Source organism: Rhodnius prolixus, unplaced genomic scaffold, assembly GCF_049639745.1.
Source record: "Rhodnius prolixus isolate KJV_2025 unplaced genomic scaffold, Rpr scaffold_1, whole genome shotgun sequence".
Lineage (NCBI taxonomy): Eukaryota > Metazoa > Arthropoda > Insecta > Hemiptera > Reduviidae > Rhodnius > Rhodnius prolixus.
The window spans coordinates 60,115,900-60,137,713 of NW_027411581.1; the positions used below are offsets into that span (position 1 = coordinate 60,115,900).

General features: G+C 30.3%; 3 protein-coding genes and 1 long non-coding RNA gene across 7 annotated transcripts in view; 2 read left to right on the plus strand and 2 right to left on the minus strand.

Annotated features, from left to right (window-relative positions):
• Nucleotides 1-21,814, plus strand: part of LOC141450276 (uncharacterized) — a 152,330-nt gene that overhangs the window by 8,456 nt on the left and 122,060 nt on the right. The window lies entirely within an intron of this gene.
• Nucleotides 1,392-21,814, minus strand: part of LOC141450188 (uncharacterized) — a 33,626-nt gene continuing 13,203 nt past the window's right edge. The window contains exons 1-11 of one of the 3 annotated variants that reach the window (XM_074120346.1): nt 19,702-19,896; nt 19,114-19,276; nt 16,880-17,044; nt 15,942-16,121; nt 15,600-15,839; nt 15,270-15,390; nt 13,089-13,195; nt 9,822-9,915; nt 8,789-9,115; nt 7,949-8,228; nt 1,392-4,904 (exon numbers count right to left, since the gene is read on the minus strand). In XM_074120346.1, the coding sequence (XP_073976447.1) occupies nt 4,520-4,904; nt 7,949-8,228; nt 8,789-9,115; nt 9,822-9,915; nt 13,089-13,195; nt 15,270-15,390; nt 15,600-15,839; nt 15,942-16,121; nt 16,880-17,044; nt 19,114-19,254 (2,040 nt within the window). In that variant the 5' untranslated portion in view covers nt 19,255-19,276; nt 19,702-19,896 and the 3' untranslated portion in view covers nt 1,392-4,519. Of the gene's footprint in view, nt 4,905-7,948; nt 8,229-8,788; nt 9,116-9,821; nt 9,916-13,088; nt 13,196-15,269; nt 15,391-15,599; nt 15,840-15,941; nt 16,122-16,879; nt 17,045-17,214; nt 17,359-19,113; nt 19,277-19,701; nt 19,897-21,814 lie in introns of those variants that run through there. The other 2 variants (XM_074120350.1, XM_074120343.1) reach the window with 2 other exon arrangements.
• LOC141450275 (uncharacterized) lies at nt 4,911-7,940 on the minus strand. The gene has a single exon (XM_074120548.1). The coding sequence runs from the start codon at nt 7,081-7,083 to the stop codon at nt 5,857-5,859; it is 1,227 nt and encodes a 408-aa protein (XP_073976649.1). The 5' UTR covers nt 7,084-7,940; the 3' UTR covers nt 4,911-5,856.
• On the plus strand, nt 13,437-16,886 carry LOC141450509 (uncharacterized). The gene is made up of 3 exons (XR_012456130.1): nt 13,437-13,588; nt 15,253-15,406; nt 16,612-16,886. It is a non-coding gene; the product is annotated as an uncharacterized lncRNA (long non-coding RNA).

Sequence of the window (21,814 nt, forward strand, 5' to 3'; positions counted from 1 at the left end):
CATAAAAAAAAAAACATTTTACAGCAATTACTGTTTTGTTTGCTTCTGCACGCTAATCTGTCGCGTAATTATTATGATGTACCTATAGATCGTGATGTAAAGTTCTATTCGCGTCGTCCTATTAACGAATTAGACTAATTGCTGTTTTTTTTTAATTTCAATTTTGCATCTTGTTCTTAATTTCTATTCAGTTATGATAACGTTACCCTAGTATGATGTTATTGATAACTTTTAGTGGAATGAAGCTATTATATTGTACTGAAATTATCGCATAATAGATTTCTTCTCGTACCATGGTAATGATTGCTTACAAATTTTTATTCACAGGGCGACGTTTTCAAGCTATTAAACAGCTATTACTTCGCTATAATAGTTAGTAGAGGGGGGGTGTATCTCAAGAGTTCAGCACTTTGCAGAACAGTAACTCGAGCCAAAAACGTCTCTCTTTCTCTCCAGACTAAAATCTGGCCAATAAGGCAGAGGTAATCCCTAGAAATCCGAACATACATTCAATTTTTACGTAAGCAAATTACCTTAAGTAGCAGACGATATTATTTCTGTTTATTTACATTATTAGTAATGTTTTAATAATTATTCATGTACCGATGTAGTAAACATATGTACTAAACTAATATCCTAAATAATGTAAGTAGCCTTAAATACAATTTTCTTGTTTAATGCGTATCTGGATTCTGTTCTTCCATATGTCTTTTCGAAAGGTGGGTGCGCCTAAGTTACATTAGAAAATTTCTAAACACCATTTTTCTGACTCAGAGAAGCTGAAAACATGGATTTCCGGAGTACGCTCAATATAGAAATTATTTCAATGCATCGTTTTACTATTGGAAGTAGAATGAACCCTACAGTTTTCGGAATGACTTGCGGCTTCCTCAGATGGTGAAACTATTCTTTGGGGAAGTTCTTGGAAAAGGGTCGGGAGCCGACGGTAAAGAGAAGACACCCCTAAAATGAAAGAAACGAAGGATGCTCGTTTAAATTCACATTGCTCTCCAAGAAAGAGTGGAGTGTCGGCAGTTGGCCATAATCAAAGCGTGAGTGGGATAACAGAGATGATACATTCATCCCTCTCCATCAATGTTTAAAATTTGGCCAGATAGCTAACTAGATATAAGAAACTCATGTTAAAGTCTGTTATTTGCTTTACTTGAAAATAATTGTTTTCCCCCTTAAACAAGTTACCTATTTCGAAAAAATAAAAAACAAGAACACCAGAGAGAGAGTACCGTCGCACACCGGTTGCGGAACTCTGCTCTAAAGCATAACAAACCTTTGGTAAATAAGCCCATGAGTAAACTGTTTTTTAGTCATCTTCAGAAGTTTCACAAAAAAGGAATAGAAAATATAAGTGGCTCAATACAATTAAAAAAGTATTATGACTAGAAATATTTATGTTTAATAAATTCCAAATAACAACAATATACAAAATCATATAATGTTAAATAATTCGATCTAGTACAATCTTTCTTGTATTATGTTTGGTCTCACTCTCACTTTAAAATAAAACTTCAGAAAAAACAAATATTTATATATATATGATTATATAATTTAATAAATATAAGAATAAAATTATTCCTTAAAGATTGTTTAGTTGCTTTGGCTAAAGTTAAACAGGGGTAGCTCCGTTACAATTGGTTTTTATTTTTTAAACTTCTGAAACACTATTTGAGATAAAATTGAATCATGAACAATACAGATTTTCAAAACAAAAAATTTAGCAGAAATCAACAAACAATAGTAGAAGTTTAATAAGTAAATATTTGTATTCAAGATAATTTTTATTATGCCACGTGCTGGTAACGGAGTAGCTTTGGAAGAAGCGAAATCAAAACATTTTCGGTGTGCGTTTGATAAATACCCTATTTGGGTATTTTAATTTAACTAGAAAAAAAATACAGATTTAAAATAAAAATAATATATATACAAAACAAAAAAACCTTTTGTACTACAAAATCAGGTCACAACAACATTATCAATTGCGCCTCATGCCAAATCGCTCCAACAAATAATAAATCATTTTAGATGTATGTGGTTAATCTAGGGCTCATCACTTTTAAAGTAAAACCCATAATTGCTTAGTAAATCGGTAATGATAACTCAAGAATGTAAAACGTACTACTGACGACACAATCTTGAGCAAAAAATTAAAAAATCGTCTATCGCTATTAAATTTGATTGCAATCTTCATAAACAATTAAAAAAAGACCTATGCATAACATATATTTGCAATAATTTCAATAAAAATATATCTTATATACAATATTTTGTATATTTTAGTACATTCATGTTTTTAAATAGAAGTTTTAATAAATTCATTCTTTTTTTTATTCGGTTTAATAAACCTTTATTAAAAAACTACTAAAAAATATATTTACATTAATTTTCTTTTTGTTGTGCACTTTTATTATTTGCAATTTTCTTAAACTGTCAATTTCCATTGCATTTGATATGATTGTTTAATTGATAAAATTTCATGAGTAAATGAAATCTTTAATATGTATTTTTGAGGATTTATCAATTAATATGAATTGTTTCAAAATCATAATGAAAAACTACTGGTAAAACAAAACAAAAAATAGTAATTAAAATTCCTTCTTTTTTTTATCTTTTCTTTCCCTTACCGCTGATAAGTTGAAATATTGCAATCGAGTCAAATTTTCAAAATTTCTTTCTCAACGTACGAAACTCTGAACCGACTTTTCTTTCTTTTTGTTTAAATAGAGTTTTTTTTTCAAAAATCTATTTTCCGATATTTAAAAAAGTTCACAGTTCTTTACTGGAAATATCCGTCTGCGGAAAATTTGTCACAATTGCGCGAACAGCCGCAAGAGAAAGAAGTGTGATTGCTTCACATCAGATATTGTAATTTGTTTTTTATTATAATGTGTTAATATATTTATAAAGTTTACAACGAAATTTTTATCACAAATTTAATTTCCTTTTTGCTTTTCTTTCGTTTTTTTTTTTTTTTTTTTTTAATAAATACAATAAATACTACTAACATTTTGAAAATTTATAGCACAGCCAAAACAATCGCTAGACTTTATTAAAAAAAAAAAAAACTACAAAAATCTTGAATAAAAATGTTTATACAAACGTTATTTTGCTATAATATAAAGATATTAAGCTCAAATGAAAAAATGAAAATACAAGATGTTGACATTTTCAAAATAGAAAAAACAAAACAAAAAATACTAAGAACACAACCTTTTTCTAAATATTTAATTATAACATTATATTTTTTTATTTTAATGGATTCAATTATCAAGAATTATATAATTAATGAATGACAATTATTATCAAAAGAAGAATTTTCTAATTCACATTTATTAATTTTCAAGAAAAAAAAGGTAAACTCTATGATCTGGTAAAATATAAATAAAAACTAATAATTATTATCAAAATATTGTTAAATAATAAATGTTATGAAAAATTGATTCAATCACTTGAATAGGAATTTTCTTTTGACTTCTAAATTGTGTCTATATATTATTATTTAAACAAAATGAATTCGACTTATTTCAAATACCAAAAAAAAAAAAAGCAAACAAACAAAGAACCTTACAATACATTAGCTCCTTTTTATCCTGCACTTGAGGCAAATAATGTATGTTAATTATATTACTTTCGTTCAACAATAAAGTATTCAAAACAAAGCAAAAACTGAAGATATTATCCACTACATTAGAACAGTGCATGCTTAAAAATGAAATGGAATGTATTATTTTTTTAAATTATTAATTTATTTCCTATGTATAAAATTTTGAATGATTTTTAAACTTAAATCCATGATATCAGAGTCAATGTTCCAGTAACTGTTAGTGAAAATATTAAGAGTTTACAATTTAGAAAAAAATGGACAAAATTTAATCATATATTAAAATATATAGAATGTTTAGAACACTTAGAGAAAAAAATATTATGTAAAAGAGTAGTGAAATTATTTTCGGAAGTCTTCTGAAATCATAGAAAATGAAAACTATATTGCTGAAGGCTTTCTTAGATTTTCGTTTAGTGCCTCTTTACGGATAAAAAGTAGAATTGGTTATTAGGATCACAACTTGAATAAACTATTTTTTATGACGGGAATTATTGGAAACTTACATACAAAGCAATTTCATAAGTCTTTCTGACTATAGCCGAAAATTAAAATCCTTTGCATAATTTAGAGCCAGAGCATTTCTAGGAAGAAAAAAAAAGTAGAACAAAAATCTTAAATAAAACAACGAAAATTTGCACTGTCCCCCCATACAACGTGTGCTTTTAACTAACGACAATTTAGAAAATGCTATCAATAACTTATTGAAATGAGTGTTTTATTTTATGAGACTATTGTTTGCTTAATATGTAAGTAATAGCACTTAAAAATATATTTTTTGAGAATGGAAAAGATTAGGAGTTCAAAGTGAAAAAGACCAGACTTAAAAAAAAAATTATAAATATATATGTAGCCGATAACGCACTACGATATGTATAGGTGCGTAGCGGCTGGGTGTAACACTCATGTGGCCGTAGCCGGCTGATAGACATGCAATGGCTGCTGATACTGAACTAACATAATCTGTGGTGGTTGTTGTTGTTGTTGAGCTGAATTCGTTGGACTATGTTGCTGTGGTTGTTGTGATTGAGACTGCTGTTGTTGTTGCGGCGGATTAGCCATATCATTCTGTTCAATTTCCTGGGCCGCTGTAGGAGCTGTTGGAGGTGCAGGAGGAGGCTGTTGCTGTTGTGTAGTTGTCTGCTGTTGCTGTTGTTGTTGCCCAGTTGCCGTAACGTCTGTACCAACACTTATACTTTCATACTTACCACGTTTAAAACGCCCATAAAGCGATGAATACGGTAGGTTGAAATGTATTGCCGCTTGATTGATACTCATCTGGCCAATTCTATTTAAGGACAAAACACAAAATCTTATTGTCACCAATGAAAACAGAACATCCGTTCAAGATTATATAACTAAAAACTAAGCAAGTCAATAACTTTAATTATTAAAAACCAAAAAAACTGTCGACTTTTCTTCCTAACGTACACTACCACAATCGAAAAAATTGCAGGCCATTTCAACAATACGGGGCATGGCGAAATAATTTACCATACATAAATGAGCCTTTTCTAGTTTAAATAAAATTCATAGTCGTATATGCGGAGAACATTATTGTAGAAGAATAAAAAGCCAAGATAGGGCTTTTGGCAACTGCTACAGTTGCAAGCAGTTGTGTGGCAAGGTATAGTAGCAGTTCAGCATTTTAAATTAGGTTACAAAATGGGCTTTTTTTCAAAGGAGGACTTCCTGAAGCTCACTTTGAATCTTCTGTTTTATATTCTGCTGTTCTCTATTAAATATCAAATATGCTCTTAACAATTCTTTCAATTTTATACATTAAGCAAGGTTCTTCAACTTCTTCTTTGGTTAGTGATTGTTTCTTCATTGCGATGTACATCCACAATGACCTAACGTCCTGCAATACTACCTTTGAACTCATCTACCTCTAGAATGTTTGTACACACTGGAGAATATACCAGTTTTCTCCATGCAAAGACGTCTGGGGGGATGAAAAAAAGCATTGTTGTAATTCTTTTTTCGGAAAGAAGGCCCCCTATCCATCATATCAACATTTAATCAAGTAGGCAATGTTTATTTTTTATTTTGTGCTTTGACTGCTGCAATGATATGCGTCATTCATAAATGATGTTCACACTTCAACGACAGGCATATTATCATTTAAATTTATTTATATTTTATCAATAAAATCAAGAGAATTATTTTAACCCTTTTTTCAATGTTTCAATCCATTTTGGGTATTTAGGATTATAGATTCACCTTCAATGTAAACAAACTCAGGATATGTAATTCAACTTAATCACATGATTAATTAAATCATTAATTGCAATGAACAATCTTTCTTTATATCCATCGTTTTTAGCAATCACATTCAATAATAAATCGCTTCTATCTACCCATAAAAATTTTTTTAATTTAACAATATTTCTAAAAATGGGTAATAAATCCTCATCTGGAATAAGTACATAGTGTAAATACAGAATTGTTGCAGCCAAAGTGGTTTCCAGTGTTTCAGACATTGAAGAAGTCAAATCTTCAATTTTTAAAACAGTTTCCGAATCAACGTTGAATGTTTGCAAAACAGAACAAAAACTGGAGTAATAGTATGATATGAATTGCTTGAAATATTTTTCCCTTATAATTTTACTCGTGTTTAAATGTAACAACAGTAGAAGATCCAATGAAGGAGGATTATATCCAAATAGTTGAAAATCAATCAGCACAGCATCTTCAACGTTGTGATCTTTCCCATATTTAAACATAATGTTATTACACCATAGATCCACGTGACTTAAACAGTTGCGATAGGATTTGGATGGTTTTAATTGTGTAGGCACTTGCGACAACAGTTCTGCAACTTTTTCTCTAACACAAATTGAATGACTTGTAAAATATTGATCTAAAACTTTTTTGATTGCTCTACTTCCAGTTAAGACATGTTTCTGTCCAGGATGATCATCAACATCGGAAATCCAAGTATAAAGTGTCATCTCTGGAAACTTTTTATCTAAACGCAGACCCAATTCTTTCTCGTAGAGAAGAGATGCGGCGTGAAATTCGGCTAATGATTTTAATGAACTTAAACAATGCTGTAAATCGAAATAACCAGTTAAATTTGAATTTTTATAACTGGATAAACATAAATCTTCTAAGATAATCTTTTGAGAATTTGAATAATAATATTCAGGTATTACTTTATTTAAGAAATATTTCTTCATTCCAATGGCTAAATGTTTGTAAAAAATTGTTTCTTTTAGAAAACATCCTGAAACAATAACACATTCACGGTGAAAGTCATTCATTGGAAGTGTTTTCACGAAAAAATTGATGACTTCTTCTTTATTATTTATACGAACTTTACAGCTCAAGGATGAATTGTTGCCAAGAAGACCTAAAGATGCATCACTAGATTCTTCAGTATGATATTTTAAAACCTCAAAATGATCACTATTTAAATATGAACTTAAAATCTTGAAACACTCATCTTCGCTTATATGAGACATGATCTGTAATTTTTATTTTTTTATAACTCCTTTACTCTATATATACGAGTATCTTGTACTCATATCTTGAAGGTAAATAAATTTAGAGAATGTATCTAATAAAAATTAAATAACTTAGTTCCCCTATATATCATTACATGGGTCTGCTTAATTATATCTCTACCGTACCTTTTTCAACTGCAATATAAATAAAATTCATCTGTTTATCTAAAACATTATAAATATTAGCACTCTTATTAATCAAGATAGTGAGTTTAAACATAACTACGTTATTATATAATCAATTAGTTATTTGAAACATGAATTATTCTTAGTTATGCAGAATATTCTCATCACGCATTTAGTTACAAAAAAATTTCTTTTAACAAAATTTTCAAGTAATCGAAAAGTAATTAAATTACAAAAATAGAAAAACTGAGCAAACGAATGTATGAAAAACTACATATTCATTGAACTTTTTCAGTTATATTTGAATTAGATTCAAACGCATTTCTATTTTATTTTAAAACTTAATTAAAATTTTAAAGTGAGATAAAACACACTTTCTTGATGATATTGATTCTGTGAATTTGTTTCTCTAAGTTCCTCGTTTCTCATTATTTATAATAGAATAAGCAACGTTCGCAGCTTACTCCTTCTAATTCCTTATTTATAATATATATTACTTTTTTTTATAATTTAAGGTGCGTCAGTATCGGAGGCCATTGGCGCCTGTCCTATTCAGTACACTGCCGGTGGTACACTGTTTTTACAAAGAGAAATTGTCCATCTCCGGACATTGAAAATTTTTTACTCTGTACGAAGTCCCTATTAATTCACTACTTGTTGCTTATGCTAAATGGATGTTAAAGGTTAAACTAAATACCTGACTGCCTCCAGAGCGTCCATCATTGCCTCTTCAGACCAAGGTGTGGGATTATTTCTGGATAATTCGATGCCCTCCCTCTTACACCTGCCATACAATGTGCCTGAAGGTATTCCATATTCAGCAGCTGCTCTTTGCACAGTACATTGACCAGAACGAATAGCATCTAAAGCTCTTTCGAGATCTTCAGGAACCCAAGCAGTTGGCGCGGCATTGAAGGGTGCCGCGAGACGAATGCCTTCTCGCCTTGCTATTTTATACAATGTACTACTGGGAATCCCTAGAAGGAACATAATATCTCTAGAATGTATAGTTAAAACATAGTAACATAATATACAATGTATAATTTTGTGATGAAAGAAAAAAAAATGTGATGGCACAATCCAATAATCTTGTTTTCTATCCTATTTATTAAATTTTTATGAAAAATAACAATGTGATATAAACAAATGTATTACTGGCAAATAAGTAATACTGTGAACCCTTGAGCTCACATTATCTGAAACATTCGGACCATGATACCTGTATTATCTAGATTTGGAGAACGTTTTAAAATTCAAATTTATAAAATTCGAGAAAGTATAATCATTATAAATATGAAAAATGATCATTATAAAAATGAAAATAAAACGCTTGTCGAACTCTCTAGCTGCTTAACGTTTATATTTTAAAAAGTAATACAATTTAAATACTAAAGGGCTTCAAGAGCAAAACAAAACAAACAAAAAACCAATGTTATATTAAGAAATCAATAAACTTTTAAAAAGGAGTATCTAATGCAAATGGATTCAAGATTAGTTGGGCAACCTTTCTTAAAAAATTGTTCTTAACTGATCATACCATAAGCTTTGCTAGCCTTATTCGCCGAAATCTGGCCGGTCCTTAAAGCTTCAAGAGCAGTATTAAGGCTGTGTTCAGTCCACGACTTAGTTTGCCCCTCTTTTTTTGGTGTGTCTATACCAAGGCGATGTGCCCGTTGCCACAAAGTTGTAGAAGGTATTCCATAAGTAGCACTAGCTTTACTCAATGACATAGTTTGATGTCTGAGTGCTTGCAACGCTTGATCCATATCTTCTTGTGTCCAAGACTTACTGTTTCCATTCAGACCAGTACACATCGTTGAATAGTTACTTTTCACCGTTGATGTTGAACAAACATCACTACAATCTATCAGTAAACAAAGACAAACATTAAACATGCAGTAGTCAATAAAATCGTCAAGTAGGACGCTGAGCATCAGAAGTATTAAATTAATTAAAGTTCAATTTAAAATATTAACATGTAAAAAAAAACACACCAGATCATTTAAGATATGGATGTAACTTTTTCTGATTACCATAAATTAGTCGCTGGTGAGTCTCAATTGTAAAATATTTCTCACATCTCTTTCTTTTTTTTATATATATTTACGTAGGAATAGTAACACTAGATCGACAGAAAGATTTAATAAAAATTAATTAAAAAATTAATTAAACAAAAAATGTAAACCATAAAATTATAATAAACAACGTAGGTAGTAGCTAAAGAGTTTGCTGAAAATAGAAAAAAAATAATAAAGAGACTCAAGCGTGCCTCTTAAAATACATATTTACATAATTTAGTATAATGATAAACAAAATAAATGTGGATCAGGGAGAAAAGTTTAAAGACGCCTAAAAAGTTTAATTCATCTCCTACAGTAAGCTTTTTATATTAGGAAAGTAAAGTACGATTGGATGGAAAGAGTAAAGTAAAGTAATACCTATTTTTACGTCCAACTACCTCTGGTAGCTCATGAAAAGGTGTTCCTTTTGATTCACCTGAGTGTTCTTCCGCTCTACAAATTTCTGTTTCAACCAAGAATAAATACGAAAACAATAAATAAAATAAATACCTGATTGTGATGAAGGAATCAGACCCAGAAGTTCTGGTGTAATCATCATAGTGTGCATAGCTGGATCATCCTCCTCATCAATTGTCTGCACCGTCTGTTAATAAATTAATAAATTTCTAAATAAGGCGGGTAAAAAATGTAAAAAAGAACAAATCCTAATAAATAAATAAAAATAGGTTATCAGTATATATTATCAGTGTCGGAATATTAAAATGAAACTCAGACTCACTAGGTTGAGGAAATGTTAACTAAGCCACTTTATCTGACTTGTGCGATGAACGTTTCAGTGGATTTTCAAGCGATTTCTCTTTTATTTTCGTTTCTGATTTCTTCTTCAGTTCCGTTTACCTTTTATTAATTCGAAAGCTCTTCATTCTTACACCGGAAATATCGTTTAATAGGTTTATAACCGCTATAATTTTGTGACTGCAAAATGAATGACTAAAACTGAGGATGACAAATTTAAATTTAATTTTGAAAGAATTTCTGGTTTTAATAATCAATAGTGGAAGACGGTGAATCAAACACTATTTAAAAATTAAAATTAATTGAACATAATTTTATACAATCAGTTATTTTATTGCTTTAGAATATATTCATCCTAAAGCAGGAATTGGTTACACATTACTGAATTCAACGTGTCAAGAAGATTACAGAGTAATGTAAACCAGAGAAAGTAAAATACATAAGAATTCATAAAAAATGTATAAAAATTCATAAAAAAAATTATTTACCATGAATGAAATAAAATTACGCTGGGAATAAGTATAAAAATATGAACGAAATTGACAAGATTAAAAAAAAATGAAAAACAATCTGCAGCAGAAGACTAAAGGAAACGTTTGTAGTAATAGTTAATTATAATTAGTGAACAGAATGTAATCTCTTTTAATTGTGCAGCTTCTCACGCAACTTTAGTCTTGCTGTTAAAAAATAAATAAATAAAATATTTCATTTATTTGTTCATAATCATACAAAACAAGCGAATTTTCTCATACATGTTCAAAACTTAAATTTTACATTCACGTATATATATTTATTTAAATATATATTGTAAGTTTATGTATTCATTTTATTTATTTGAGGCATGCACGGGGCATTGGCTCCTGGAGCTTTTTCCAGTGCACTGTCGGTATCAGAGCAGTGTTCTCTCGTTACAGATAACACGGTCTGTCATCGGACAGTAAGCTGTACGAAGGAACTAGGGAGAGAAAATGTAATGGCTAGCATCCGTGAATTATTTATCACACATCACAAAACTAAGGAAAAAAGATCAGGGCCAAAATTTATTCTTAAATTTTATTGCATATACCCTATAGCAAACTGATACAAAAGCCGTTTTTCACAAAATAGGAATTTTAAAGAATTAATGTTCACCTTGTGGGCATTTTTTAGCAGATTTTTAGAAGAATTAAAAAAAAAAACAGCCTTATGCTGAATAGATAATTTCTAAATGATGTTAAAATATTTATTTTCTCCTAACAGAACCAAACTTTCAGCCCAGATCGCGGCAGAAGATTCGGTTCCCAACGCACTACGAACCAAAATGTCTTATTGTAAGATCAAGATACAATTTTGAGGGCAAACTAAAGGACGATTTCAAGTAAATGAACAAGGTAACAATTTCACTACTATTAAAACAATTTTTTATCAAAACGACGGCAATTATTTAAAAATAAACTGCAAATAGGTTTTGAAAGCTATAATTTTCCAACAATTCTAAACGTTTGTGCTTTACCCAGGAGGATAGCACCGAAACGTCATCTTCGTATAAAATAAAATATCTTAAATGTTTTAAAAAATTGATATTTACACCCGCAAAAAATAAATAACTGGACAAAAAATAGATATTGGACAAAAAAGTACAAAATGTAGGAAGAGTCTCACTGATATTAAACGCACGTTATTTCTCTTTGTTTTTCTTTCAATTCCTTCCTCAGTTTCGCTTATCTTTTCATAATTTGGTAGTCTTGCTATTCTTAAACCAGATATGTTTAATTTAGTGACTGCAAAATGAATAATTTAAATTCTGTAAAGCAAATTTGGAAGAATTTCCTCCTCTTTTTCTGGCTTGGGTGTTAAATTATAACTCCTATACAGTAAAATTAAAATTCATTGAACATATTTTATACAAGAAATATATTTTTGTGAGAAATATTCAGAGTAATTAAAGAAACAGTTGCATTTATTAATTGGTCATATCTAAAATTTCTAAGACCAATGAGAAGCAATTACAAAATCAATTAAGTACTCCATGTAAAGTACTCCAATTCAACTCGCTTACGTTACTAATATGATACAAAATAGAAAAAAATTCAACACCAATTTGGTCAAAGAATTTAATCGCTAAAACTAGTTTTTAATATCTAAGTTCTAAGATAAATCTTTTTTAAACTTATTCGTTAACACTGTTCGGATATCGTTCAAATATGCATACAAGGTTTATTATTGACAAATGTATCTAATGAAATAAACCGATATTTTCCTAATTAGTTTCATTAATAGCGTATTTTATTATGTTGGAAAATCAACAAGGGCATTAAACTTATTTTTCTATTCCAATAGGACCTTAAAAATAATTTTTCAGTTGAAAATCCATTTACGTAATTCATAAAATTTTATTGGACAGCGAAACTCAACTTCTTAAAAATACGAGTGGTATTTATTTTTATACAAGTGGTAAAATACGAGTGGTATTTATTTCAAGAACTAAAAAAAAAAATGGTATCGTTTACAGTGGCTTTTGCAGAGTACAAATTCTTAATTCATTGATCTATCTGTCTAGTGTTATATTTTAAAATGTTTTATAGGACCTCCTCGGAGCTAATTTGTCCTATCCTATGTTTGTAATATTTGGAAAATGTTCTACATTAATTTTTAAATAAAAAACATATGACTAAAAAGATCTCGTTAACGAGAATTCACTTAACATTAAATTACCAGGTTGTCAATTTTTTTTTTCTAATAACTGCGATGAGATTATATCAAGCCATCTAGATTAGACAACTCCTAAATTTATTAAGACAAACTCAGAGCTCACGAAAACGTACTGGTATAATCTTTTTAAAAAAGCGAAATTCATTAGAATTTTTGCAGAGATTAATCGAAATTATTCAATTTCAATGAAAGAAAAAAGGAAAAGATTGCTTTTTAACTTTCTTTCTTTCCAAATTAAAATTAAATTTTTCCTTCCTACTCCTTGAATATAAATTTTATTATTGAATATTAATTGGGAGGAAATGAAAATTTTGAAAACTGCTAACTTACCCTGTCAGTTATTTGAGTTTCTACCTTCATTTGCTCTGTATGGTCAATTGCTCTTAGAGTTTCAAATTTCACTTTATTATCTTCATCAGCCAAATCTCTTGAATCCACTGAAAATAAAATTTACTAGTAATATTTTTTTTTAAATTTTTTTTTAATTTTTAACTTAATCTTAGGATTAAGAAGAAAAAGATTATAGACATAAAAACATGATAAGTGTCTTTATTTTTGTTACAAGATGAATTGGAATGATCCTCAGCACATATTAAAACTAACAACCCAAATAACTAACCAAGTAAATAAGACATATGATAGCCACATAAGGAAATAAATAAATGACATACACAAAATGCAATAAATAACAGCTGATAAACAGAAGAAAACCTGAATTGCTAGCAGTAAAAGGAAAAAAAAGCCTTTAAAATCTATTTGTATTAAATTTATTTACAATAGAGGAGTGCGGATTAAAAAGGATATCTTTGTCAAGAGAAAAACCGTACTTGGTGAAATTTTTTTTTAAACCATTTTCTTCTAATTTTAAAGAGAAAATACTGTTTCAAAATTATATGTGTTTATTAATTTTAGCAAATTAGAAATTTAAGAAATAAATGGTAGATAACCACATTTTAGTTTAGAAAAGTTTAAGACTAGCTGTCGGGCTATCGAGCTACCAAAGCAACAACTACATTTTTCAATTCTCCTACTTTACACAATTTGTTTTATTTAGAATTTGTACTAAAACGTAGGGGTCTCTAATAATATACTGTTCACTTGGCAGGTACCATTTTCGTAAAAATGCTAAAAATTAAATCTGTACAGTAAGTGGCATTTCGAACAACAATTTTCTTCAAATTAGGAATTTTTTTTAAATATTTAATTCTTATTAACAATTAATTAGAGGTAGGTCCAAATATTGCACCTTACGTGACACTTTGCATAGAATCCCAACTATTCTCTTCACCAATACATGCCTTTAATCGAATTTCCTGTGGAAAATATTATAAAACAAAATTATAGAACTGCTTATGAGGAATAATTTTTAAAAAATGAAAAAAAAGGTGTCACGATAAAAATAAATAAAATCGATCTGAAACATCTATACATTAAAGTGGTACTTCCGGTGGGATAATTTTATCCAAAAACTTCTTTTTAAGTCTAATGTTGAAACACAAATGTGTTTCACTTGTGTCGTTCACAAATGTGAATGTTGCAAGACATCATATTTGGACTTCCGCGATTTTTCGTTTTTTAGTTATGCTGACTACAAACAAGACACTCTCTGTGAGAGGGAGTTCAAGTAGGAAAACCTCCTTTTTTGAACTCTGGGGTCCTCTAAACCGATATTTCAATGCATTGCAATCGCCTGCATTTCTTTACTTAGTTGAAGCCGTTTTTATTGTGCAATAACCCTCATTGCTAGTTAAACAAATTATGTGGGCCAGATCAATCGGCAAATAATTTAAAATTCAACAAAGTTGCACCTGTTGCTTGCTTAAAAAGTGTGCCTAGCCTATACTAGAAGCTCTTCTTTCTACATTATCTACGAAGTCTGTCAGGAGATAAGAGACATTACCTTTAGACAATGCAAGTGAAGCTTATGGTCTGAAAACGCCTCTAAAAAAGTTTCTATCGACAACCTCTAGTTAGTTTTGGTGTAAGGCAGAACAATTTTTTTTCTATATATCTTGAAATTTCTACAACGGCTCCTCATATGTCTTATATATCCCACACAGTAGCAAAAGATAGCTCGAGAGAGCCTCTTAAAAATTAAAAATTTCGTCTTCAGAGATAGGATTAATACAGGTCGTCAGCAAAAAAACAAAAAACAAAAATTTGGGGGTAACAAATTTTATGTACATCTTCTTATAAAAGATAGATAACTCCTCCTTCTACAAAGTACTTCTCTACCAACAATATCTCAAGTTTTGAGAAAAGAGGAAGAGTCATTTTTCGAGACAATTCCAAATAAGCTCAGAAATCTATTCTGCCATACTTCATTTAAATTCTAGCGAGGCTCTTAGAATATCTTATGGTGCTTAACTAATATGAGCGTAATTTCGCTTCTCATTTTTCCACATCATAAAATGCTAGGCTAATTAAATTAATATAAATTAACCTGTTTTTTCGACTCTGTCGACAACTGATCACTGTCTGAAATAATCTTCAGAATTAAAAAGAAAATACCTGCAATATCACGATGAGTGGCCTCAGGAGCTTGCATTGTGGTAACCAGAGTTGCGGATGGTGGACTAGGTTCTGCTCCCATTGTAACTTCACCTTCCCTTACGGCAGCCTCACATCCAATCTACATAATGATTAATGTAAGTTTTATATTTTTTAGAAACTAAAATTTTGTTTTTACTCAAATAAATAAACATTCTAATCCTGGTAGTAAGTACTGCATCATGTTCATTTTCTATTTCCTATTTTCACCAAAAGAACCTTTTTAAGGTTTTCTCAGTAAACAAGTTCATCACCAGAATTTTTTCATCTCGAGAAATAAAAAGTGCCTACCTGAGGAGAATCATGACCAATGGCAACAGATTGTGGCTGCTGATGTAGAATAGCAGCAGTTGCTGTGGAAGGCTGTTGTGGACCCATAATCACATCTTCTGGCGGTGCTGATGGACTCTGTTGGACAACTACCACTGGTAATTCTTTGGGTTCTTCATCGTCATCATCGTCGTCGTCGTCGTCATCATCATCATCATCTACACCATCATCACCAACGTCCATACTCTCCGGAAAATCGTCCTGAAAAAAAACCTACATAAGCAGTCCAGATTCCAAATAAGTTTTAAAAGATAAATGTAGAAAATGATTATATTATTTGTAAAATTATTTATTACACAATACCTGAGCATCACTCGGTATCTTTTGCTTATATAAACGCCTTTTTGCTGCTAGCCTTTGTTGCTTATGAGTCACTCGTCTCCTGGGAGTTGGTGGAAGAGGTGTTACTTCAGCACCTTCCTTGCCATCTTCTACTTCGCACAACCCTTTAATCTTCAACTGGTCTGCTGTCTTCAGCAAGGACTAAGAATCGTAAAGACATTAAGTGCTATATTACGCCTTTGTTAGTTTCAAGGTAATTTTTTTGTTAAATATCGTTTCCAACTTTTAAAATATCCAGTCTACTAATAAACTTCTGTTGTCTGAGATCAAAGAACATTGGTCGGAGACTGGCATGTACTAAAAAAAGCTTTGGGCACCAATGACCTCTGATGTTGACGGGTCTTTAATTAATCAGAGTCAAGATACTCGGACTGCTAAATTTTGGGAGAAGTCCAAAAAGAATTATTTTGTACACCAATTTATAGTGCGGAAATCCCAACGATTTTTAGCCATTTTAAGAGCAAAGGATTTCAAACTGTAAATTTAAATAATAATAATCGGCGCTTATGACCATCGCAGTCGATCCGCAAAAATAAATAAATAAAAATAATCATATGAACAGGGAACCCAATTTTATGGATTTTTGCCATTTATCAAGGGATTTCTAAAAATATTTTCAAATACTTTTCAGGAAAAAAGTACAAATTAACACTTTGAAGTAAGGCTTAGCTGACTCGTGGTGCTATTATTTAACGACAAAACTGCAGGCTTTCCATCCTGAGTCAGTCATACTTTCATCATGTATTGCATTTTTATCGAAACACGTAAGAGCATTAGCATTTTGAACGAAAAATCGTCTGGCAAAAAAATTAATGAAAATCATCCGTCAAGATATTCAAAAGAAGCAAAATAATCATTCTTGGACAACTTATTGTAAATTACAATATTAATATACACACTTGTAATTCTGCTTGCGAAACATCAATTTCTCCTTTATAAACAAACTCTATGATGAATTTGAGATCCGTGAAGCAAACATCTTGCGGCATAATGATGGTTGGATGTTTACATGGGTTTTCCAACAGAAGTTTTTGAAAGTAGGAAGAACAAGCAGAAAGGACAACCTACAAAGATAAATTACTTTTAAATATGTTCATGATATTAATATTTTTTTTCTGGAATGACATTTACAGAGCAAAGCATAAAACAATAAAAAGAAAAATTATTTTCCTAATGTTTTTACATATATCAATAATATGAAATAGTAATACATAATTTATAATATGTTTATTACTTCATTCATTTCATAAGTTAACAGGAAAAAATGATGTCCCGAAATTTCAAGATTTTCATACTGCCTTTTAGTAAATTCATATTATAAAATTTAATAAACGACAACGTTTTATCGACAATAGCCTCTTTTTGAAGAGCAACTTATTTATTATTCCTCAACGTTTTATTAAAGCGTACCTTTTGTGCCCATCATCAGGAGCTTCTGAAAATGTATTTACAAAAGATATTAATAATTAGGTTTTAGTAAAATAATTATCATAATGTATCAAACTTAATAAAAATTATGTGTATGTAAACTAACCTTACTTTTCTATTGTTTGATACATCATGATAAATACCAATATAAGCTAGGAAAGGGATTGTATGAGTGGTTAGGGCTCTGGAATGCCCCGCGATGATCCCTGGTATGAATCTTGCCACTGCCCACAGTTTTTTTACCCCCATTAGCCATCACAGATCACTGTCCGGTCCTGAACAGAGTTGCCTGTGACGAGAGATCACTCTTCATAGGCCGTCAGTGCACAGAAAAAGGCTCAGTGCACCAAAACCTTCGATATTGACGCGCCTGTAAAAAAATCACTGTAACCTTCTAATATTTAATAAATAATAAATAAATTGCTCTTCAAAAAGTCATTTTTTGGTCAATGCTGATTAAATCTTTCTTCGTAATTTAATACCTGACGATTCAAAATTAGTTTATAATTAAAAAAAAGGTATAATAAAAGAAAAAAATAGAAGAAATGTCTGATTATCTGCAAATAAATTTTGGAAAGTTCCAAATTTGTTATTCCTAACTCAGAAACACATATTTATAGAAAAATTCAACGATGTTTAATCATATAAATTTTTAAAAAGTGTAAGTTTTTTTAGGAGTCATAATATTATTTATTTCACATAAAAAAAGACCAAGATAAAACAATTTTTCGTTATCTAATCTTAAAAAAAAAATAATCTTGTCATAAAATATGGTAAAAAAACCAACCGTTTTATTCATTTACTCAATTGATTATCTTTTAAGGGTAAAAAAATAAAAACGGATTATGTATTTTTGTTATTGAGAAACTATTGAACAAGTTTAGTGTTTAATGACAAATCAATCATCCTATGAAAAAATTAAGCAAGGAGTTATCATGAATTGTAAATGTTCGGCAATCAGGTCTAAGAACTTGAAATGCGGCTATTTTTGAATTAACTTATAGAATTATTTATTTATTTAAACGTTTATTGTACAACAAAACAAACAATACTTTAAAAAATCTAAAAAACGTCAATGCCTTGGTCAAAGACCGTCAGAATTAACTTATAGAATGAATTCCATAGGAGAGTGATTAGCCATTCATTTTTTTAGAACATTTGGCATCCTTAGAATTCATCCTAGTCATGAGTCGAACAAGACTTTAACTGACAACTATTACCTGCCAACACTCTACAAGATCGGCAGAGTTAGAGAAGTTAAACGAACCTAAAGCAAACCTAGGATTCACATGTAGCATTCTTTGCAGAATCTTACGTTCTGTAAACAAAACTAACAAGTAACCACATCTTTTCGGTCGCATAGGATTTAGATTATAGCTATTCCCTCTATAACTTGCTTTACTATTGTTATTATTATTATTAATATTCTTTTGCTGGCATTATACTACTTCTTCTTCTTCTTAAAGTCACAGATTTTAACTGTCATGAAACAAGTAATCTTCAAAATAAAAAATATCTCGCTGTATCAAGAACTTTCACCTGTCAGCTTTTCTTTTGTCCTTCATATAAATCATTGAAACTAGTAAAAATACACTTCCAGTCCCTTATACTGTGGCTTCTGAAGATCATAATTCTGAATTACATTAATGAGCTGCATACTAAAGCACAAAAAGAAACTAATGTTTAGTAATCAAAATGTTTGTACCTTATGCGCTTTGAGAGACTGATCGTTGCAAGCTAGAGTAACATCAACAAAAGCTTGTGTCCTCAGTAGATGATGGAATACTGAAGTCATATTTGACTGATAATTATTCCAGCGGAGGCAGTAATGTTGTGCAGATCCCATGTCGTCTTCCCCGTCGTCTCCGCTATACATATCCGACACAGAAAGCAAGTCAGCCCGTTTGAATTATGAAGAATGGACAAATGTAAAGAAAAACAGAGGGATGATGTGAAAGGTACTGAACAAGAAAATAGGGGAGAGGAGAGGATATGAGCAGTTTTAACTTTCTAATTCTCTCCTTTCTCTTCTCCCTTCTCTAAATCTTACTTTCACCATTCTATTCTTTTCACTGCCCTATATTTTCTTTACGTTATCTTAGTTGCAAAAAAATATTGTATACAAATCGCCTAATATTTTATAGATTAAATGTGAAAAAACAGTTTTTTAAAAAAAAAAAGGTTTTCCAAAAGTGCTTTGACATCTCGCTGTCAAAACTGATAATAGGGTGATAAGAGCTGACTGCACTCTTATTTTGTTAGTTATGAAATAAATACTAACATATTTACAAACCTGCAGAGAGAATCCGGCAGTGGTACAACGAGGAAGTCACCCTCGTGGGGTTCTAAACAACGATTTAACGAAGTAATCTTTTCTGTTGTGATCTCACTTTCTAAACAGACGCCCCCTCTCACCTAGCCACACAGATGTTAACACCAGTCCCTGTTCTTTCTTTCGGAACCATCTTTGCTTCCCTATTCGCCATCCCCTCCACTTTCTATACAGATAAAACAGGGCTGACTACTTTAATAGAAGGAATGAAAACGTCAAACAGAGAATTTCCCTATAGAATCTTTGATTTATTTAAATGTTACTCATTAAATATTTCTGATAATTTTAAATCTAAATGTTTATTTATATAGAACTTTGCAAAGTGAATGCAGTAGAATTTTTTTTTATAATGTATGGAAAATAATAATTTAATTATAAAGTGATGGAAACAATACTTTTACTTGAGAAATTTTACACTCTTAACTTTCATTAAGTATAAAATTAAAAAATAGGTCATTTCAAAATACACTTTTCGGAATTAAGTACTATTACAATTCATTCCTTGCAAGAAGCTCAATAATTGAAATTTTCTCATCGCTTTAAATACTGTTTTTATTTGTTTCCCCTGAATGATTAATTATAGAACTGCCAGTTATCAATAATAAGCATTATAATTTAGTCTACTCCTTTAAATAAAAAAAATCGTCAGTCATTTTAACAGCAGTAGATAGCAGTAGTACTGCCCATGAGTGAATCAATAAATGCATACATGCTTATTTAACAGCTGTATAAATGTGTAAAAACATTAAGATAACAAACAGAAAAACGATTGAATAAAGTTTCAAAGTTCTCTATTGTATTGTAGAAACCACTACAGTCAGTTTTGTGAATAAATAATCTAATTAGTATATATTTAACCACTAATATGGAAGTTCCCAGACCTTTATCAATAAAATAATCGTAAGCGCCGATTGGATTTCGCGAAAGAATATGTTTCTAAGCCTTCTAGTTTCTGCGAAACCGTAATCTTATCAGATGAGTCGAAATTCAATGTTTGTGGGTCTGATGGACGACAAAAAGTGTAGCGAAAAAAAAAATGAAGCTATGAAAATGAAAAATATAAAGCCAACTTTTAAGCATGGGGGAGGCAACATTCTGGTGTGGGGTGCATGATTACTAAAGGAGTGGGCAAGTTAGATCTAATTAATGGTATGATGGACCAATATGTGTATGTGGATATATTAAGACGCAATTTAAGAGAAAGTTCAAAAAAATTAGGGTTGGAGGGAAAGTTTGTCTTCCAACAAGACAATGACCCGAAACATACCGCACTAAAAACTCAGGAATGGCTTTTATATAATACACCCCGGCGCCTAAACACTCCTCCACAATTGCCAGACCTTAACCCAATTGAACATTTGTGGGATGAAATCAGCCGCCAAATAAATAAAAGAAGAATAAGAAACCGTGAACAACAAAAAAACGCCATTTTAGAAGAATGGGATAAAATTCCAACATTGACCACCACAAAATTAGTAGGATCGATGAAAGCTCGCTTGTTGGAAGTGATTAGGAACAAAGGAGGTCCTACAAGTTTTTAAAATTTATAATACACGTACAATGTGTAAGAATGATTTATTATCTGCAAAGTGTTCACAGACTTTTTTTGCATTCGTATGTGGGGTTGTTTTGTTAAACATTTAATTGAGATATTCCTGCTGAACAAAAATAAAAGATTGAATATAAAATGAAAAACTCTGGTTTCTCTCTATCGAATAATATATTTCATTTGAAAATAAAAAAGTTTCTACTAAGATAATAATAAAAGTAATAAAATTTAGGTTAGTGTTCACAGACTTTTTTGGCCCAGTGTATATTCTCTAACAAACCAGATTAAATATCAAATAAAATACATGTGTATAAACACAATTTATAAATACTTTCAACTTCAACTTTATTAAAAACATTTAATCATAGCATCATACTTGATCAAATTATTAAAATATTAAAACGTACCAGTACTATTTATTAATTATCAGTAAAATTTGCAAAGAGAAAGCTAAAAATGAAGGAGTGCATATTCTTCTCATCTATCAACTCTCACTTGAAAACCACACGCCTACAAGTTTGACAG

What these genes read in the sequence shown, in the direction of transcription:
- LOC141450275 (XM_074120548.1), bottom strand. Translation starts at nt 7,083, where the DNA reads ATGTCTCATATAAGCGAAGATGAGTGTTTCAAGATTTTAAGTTCATAT.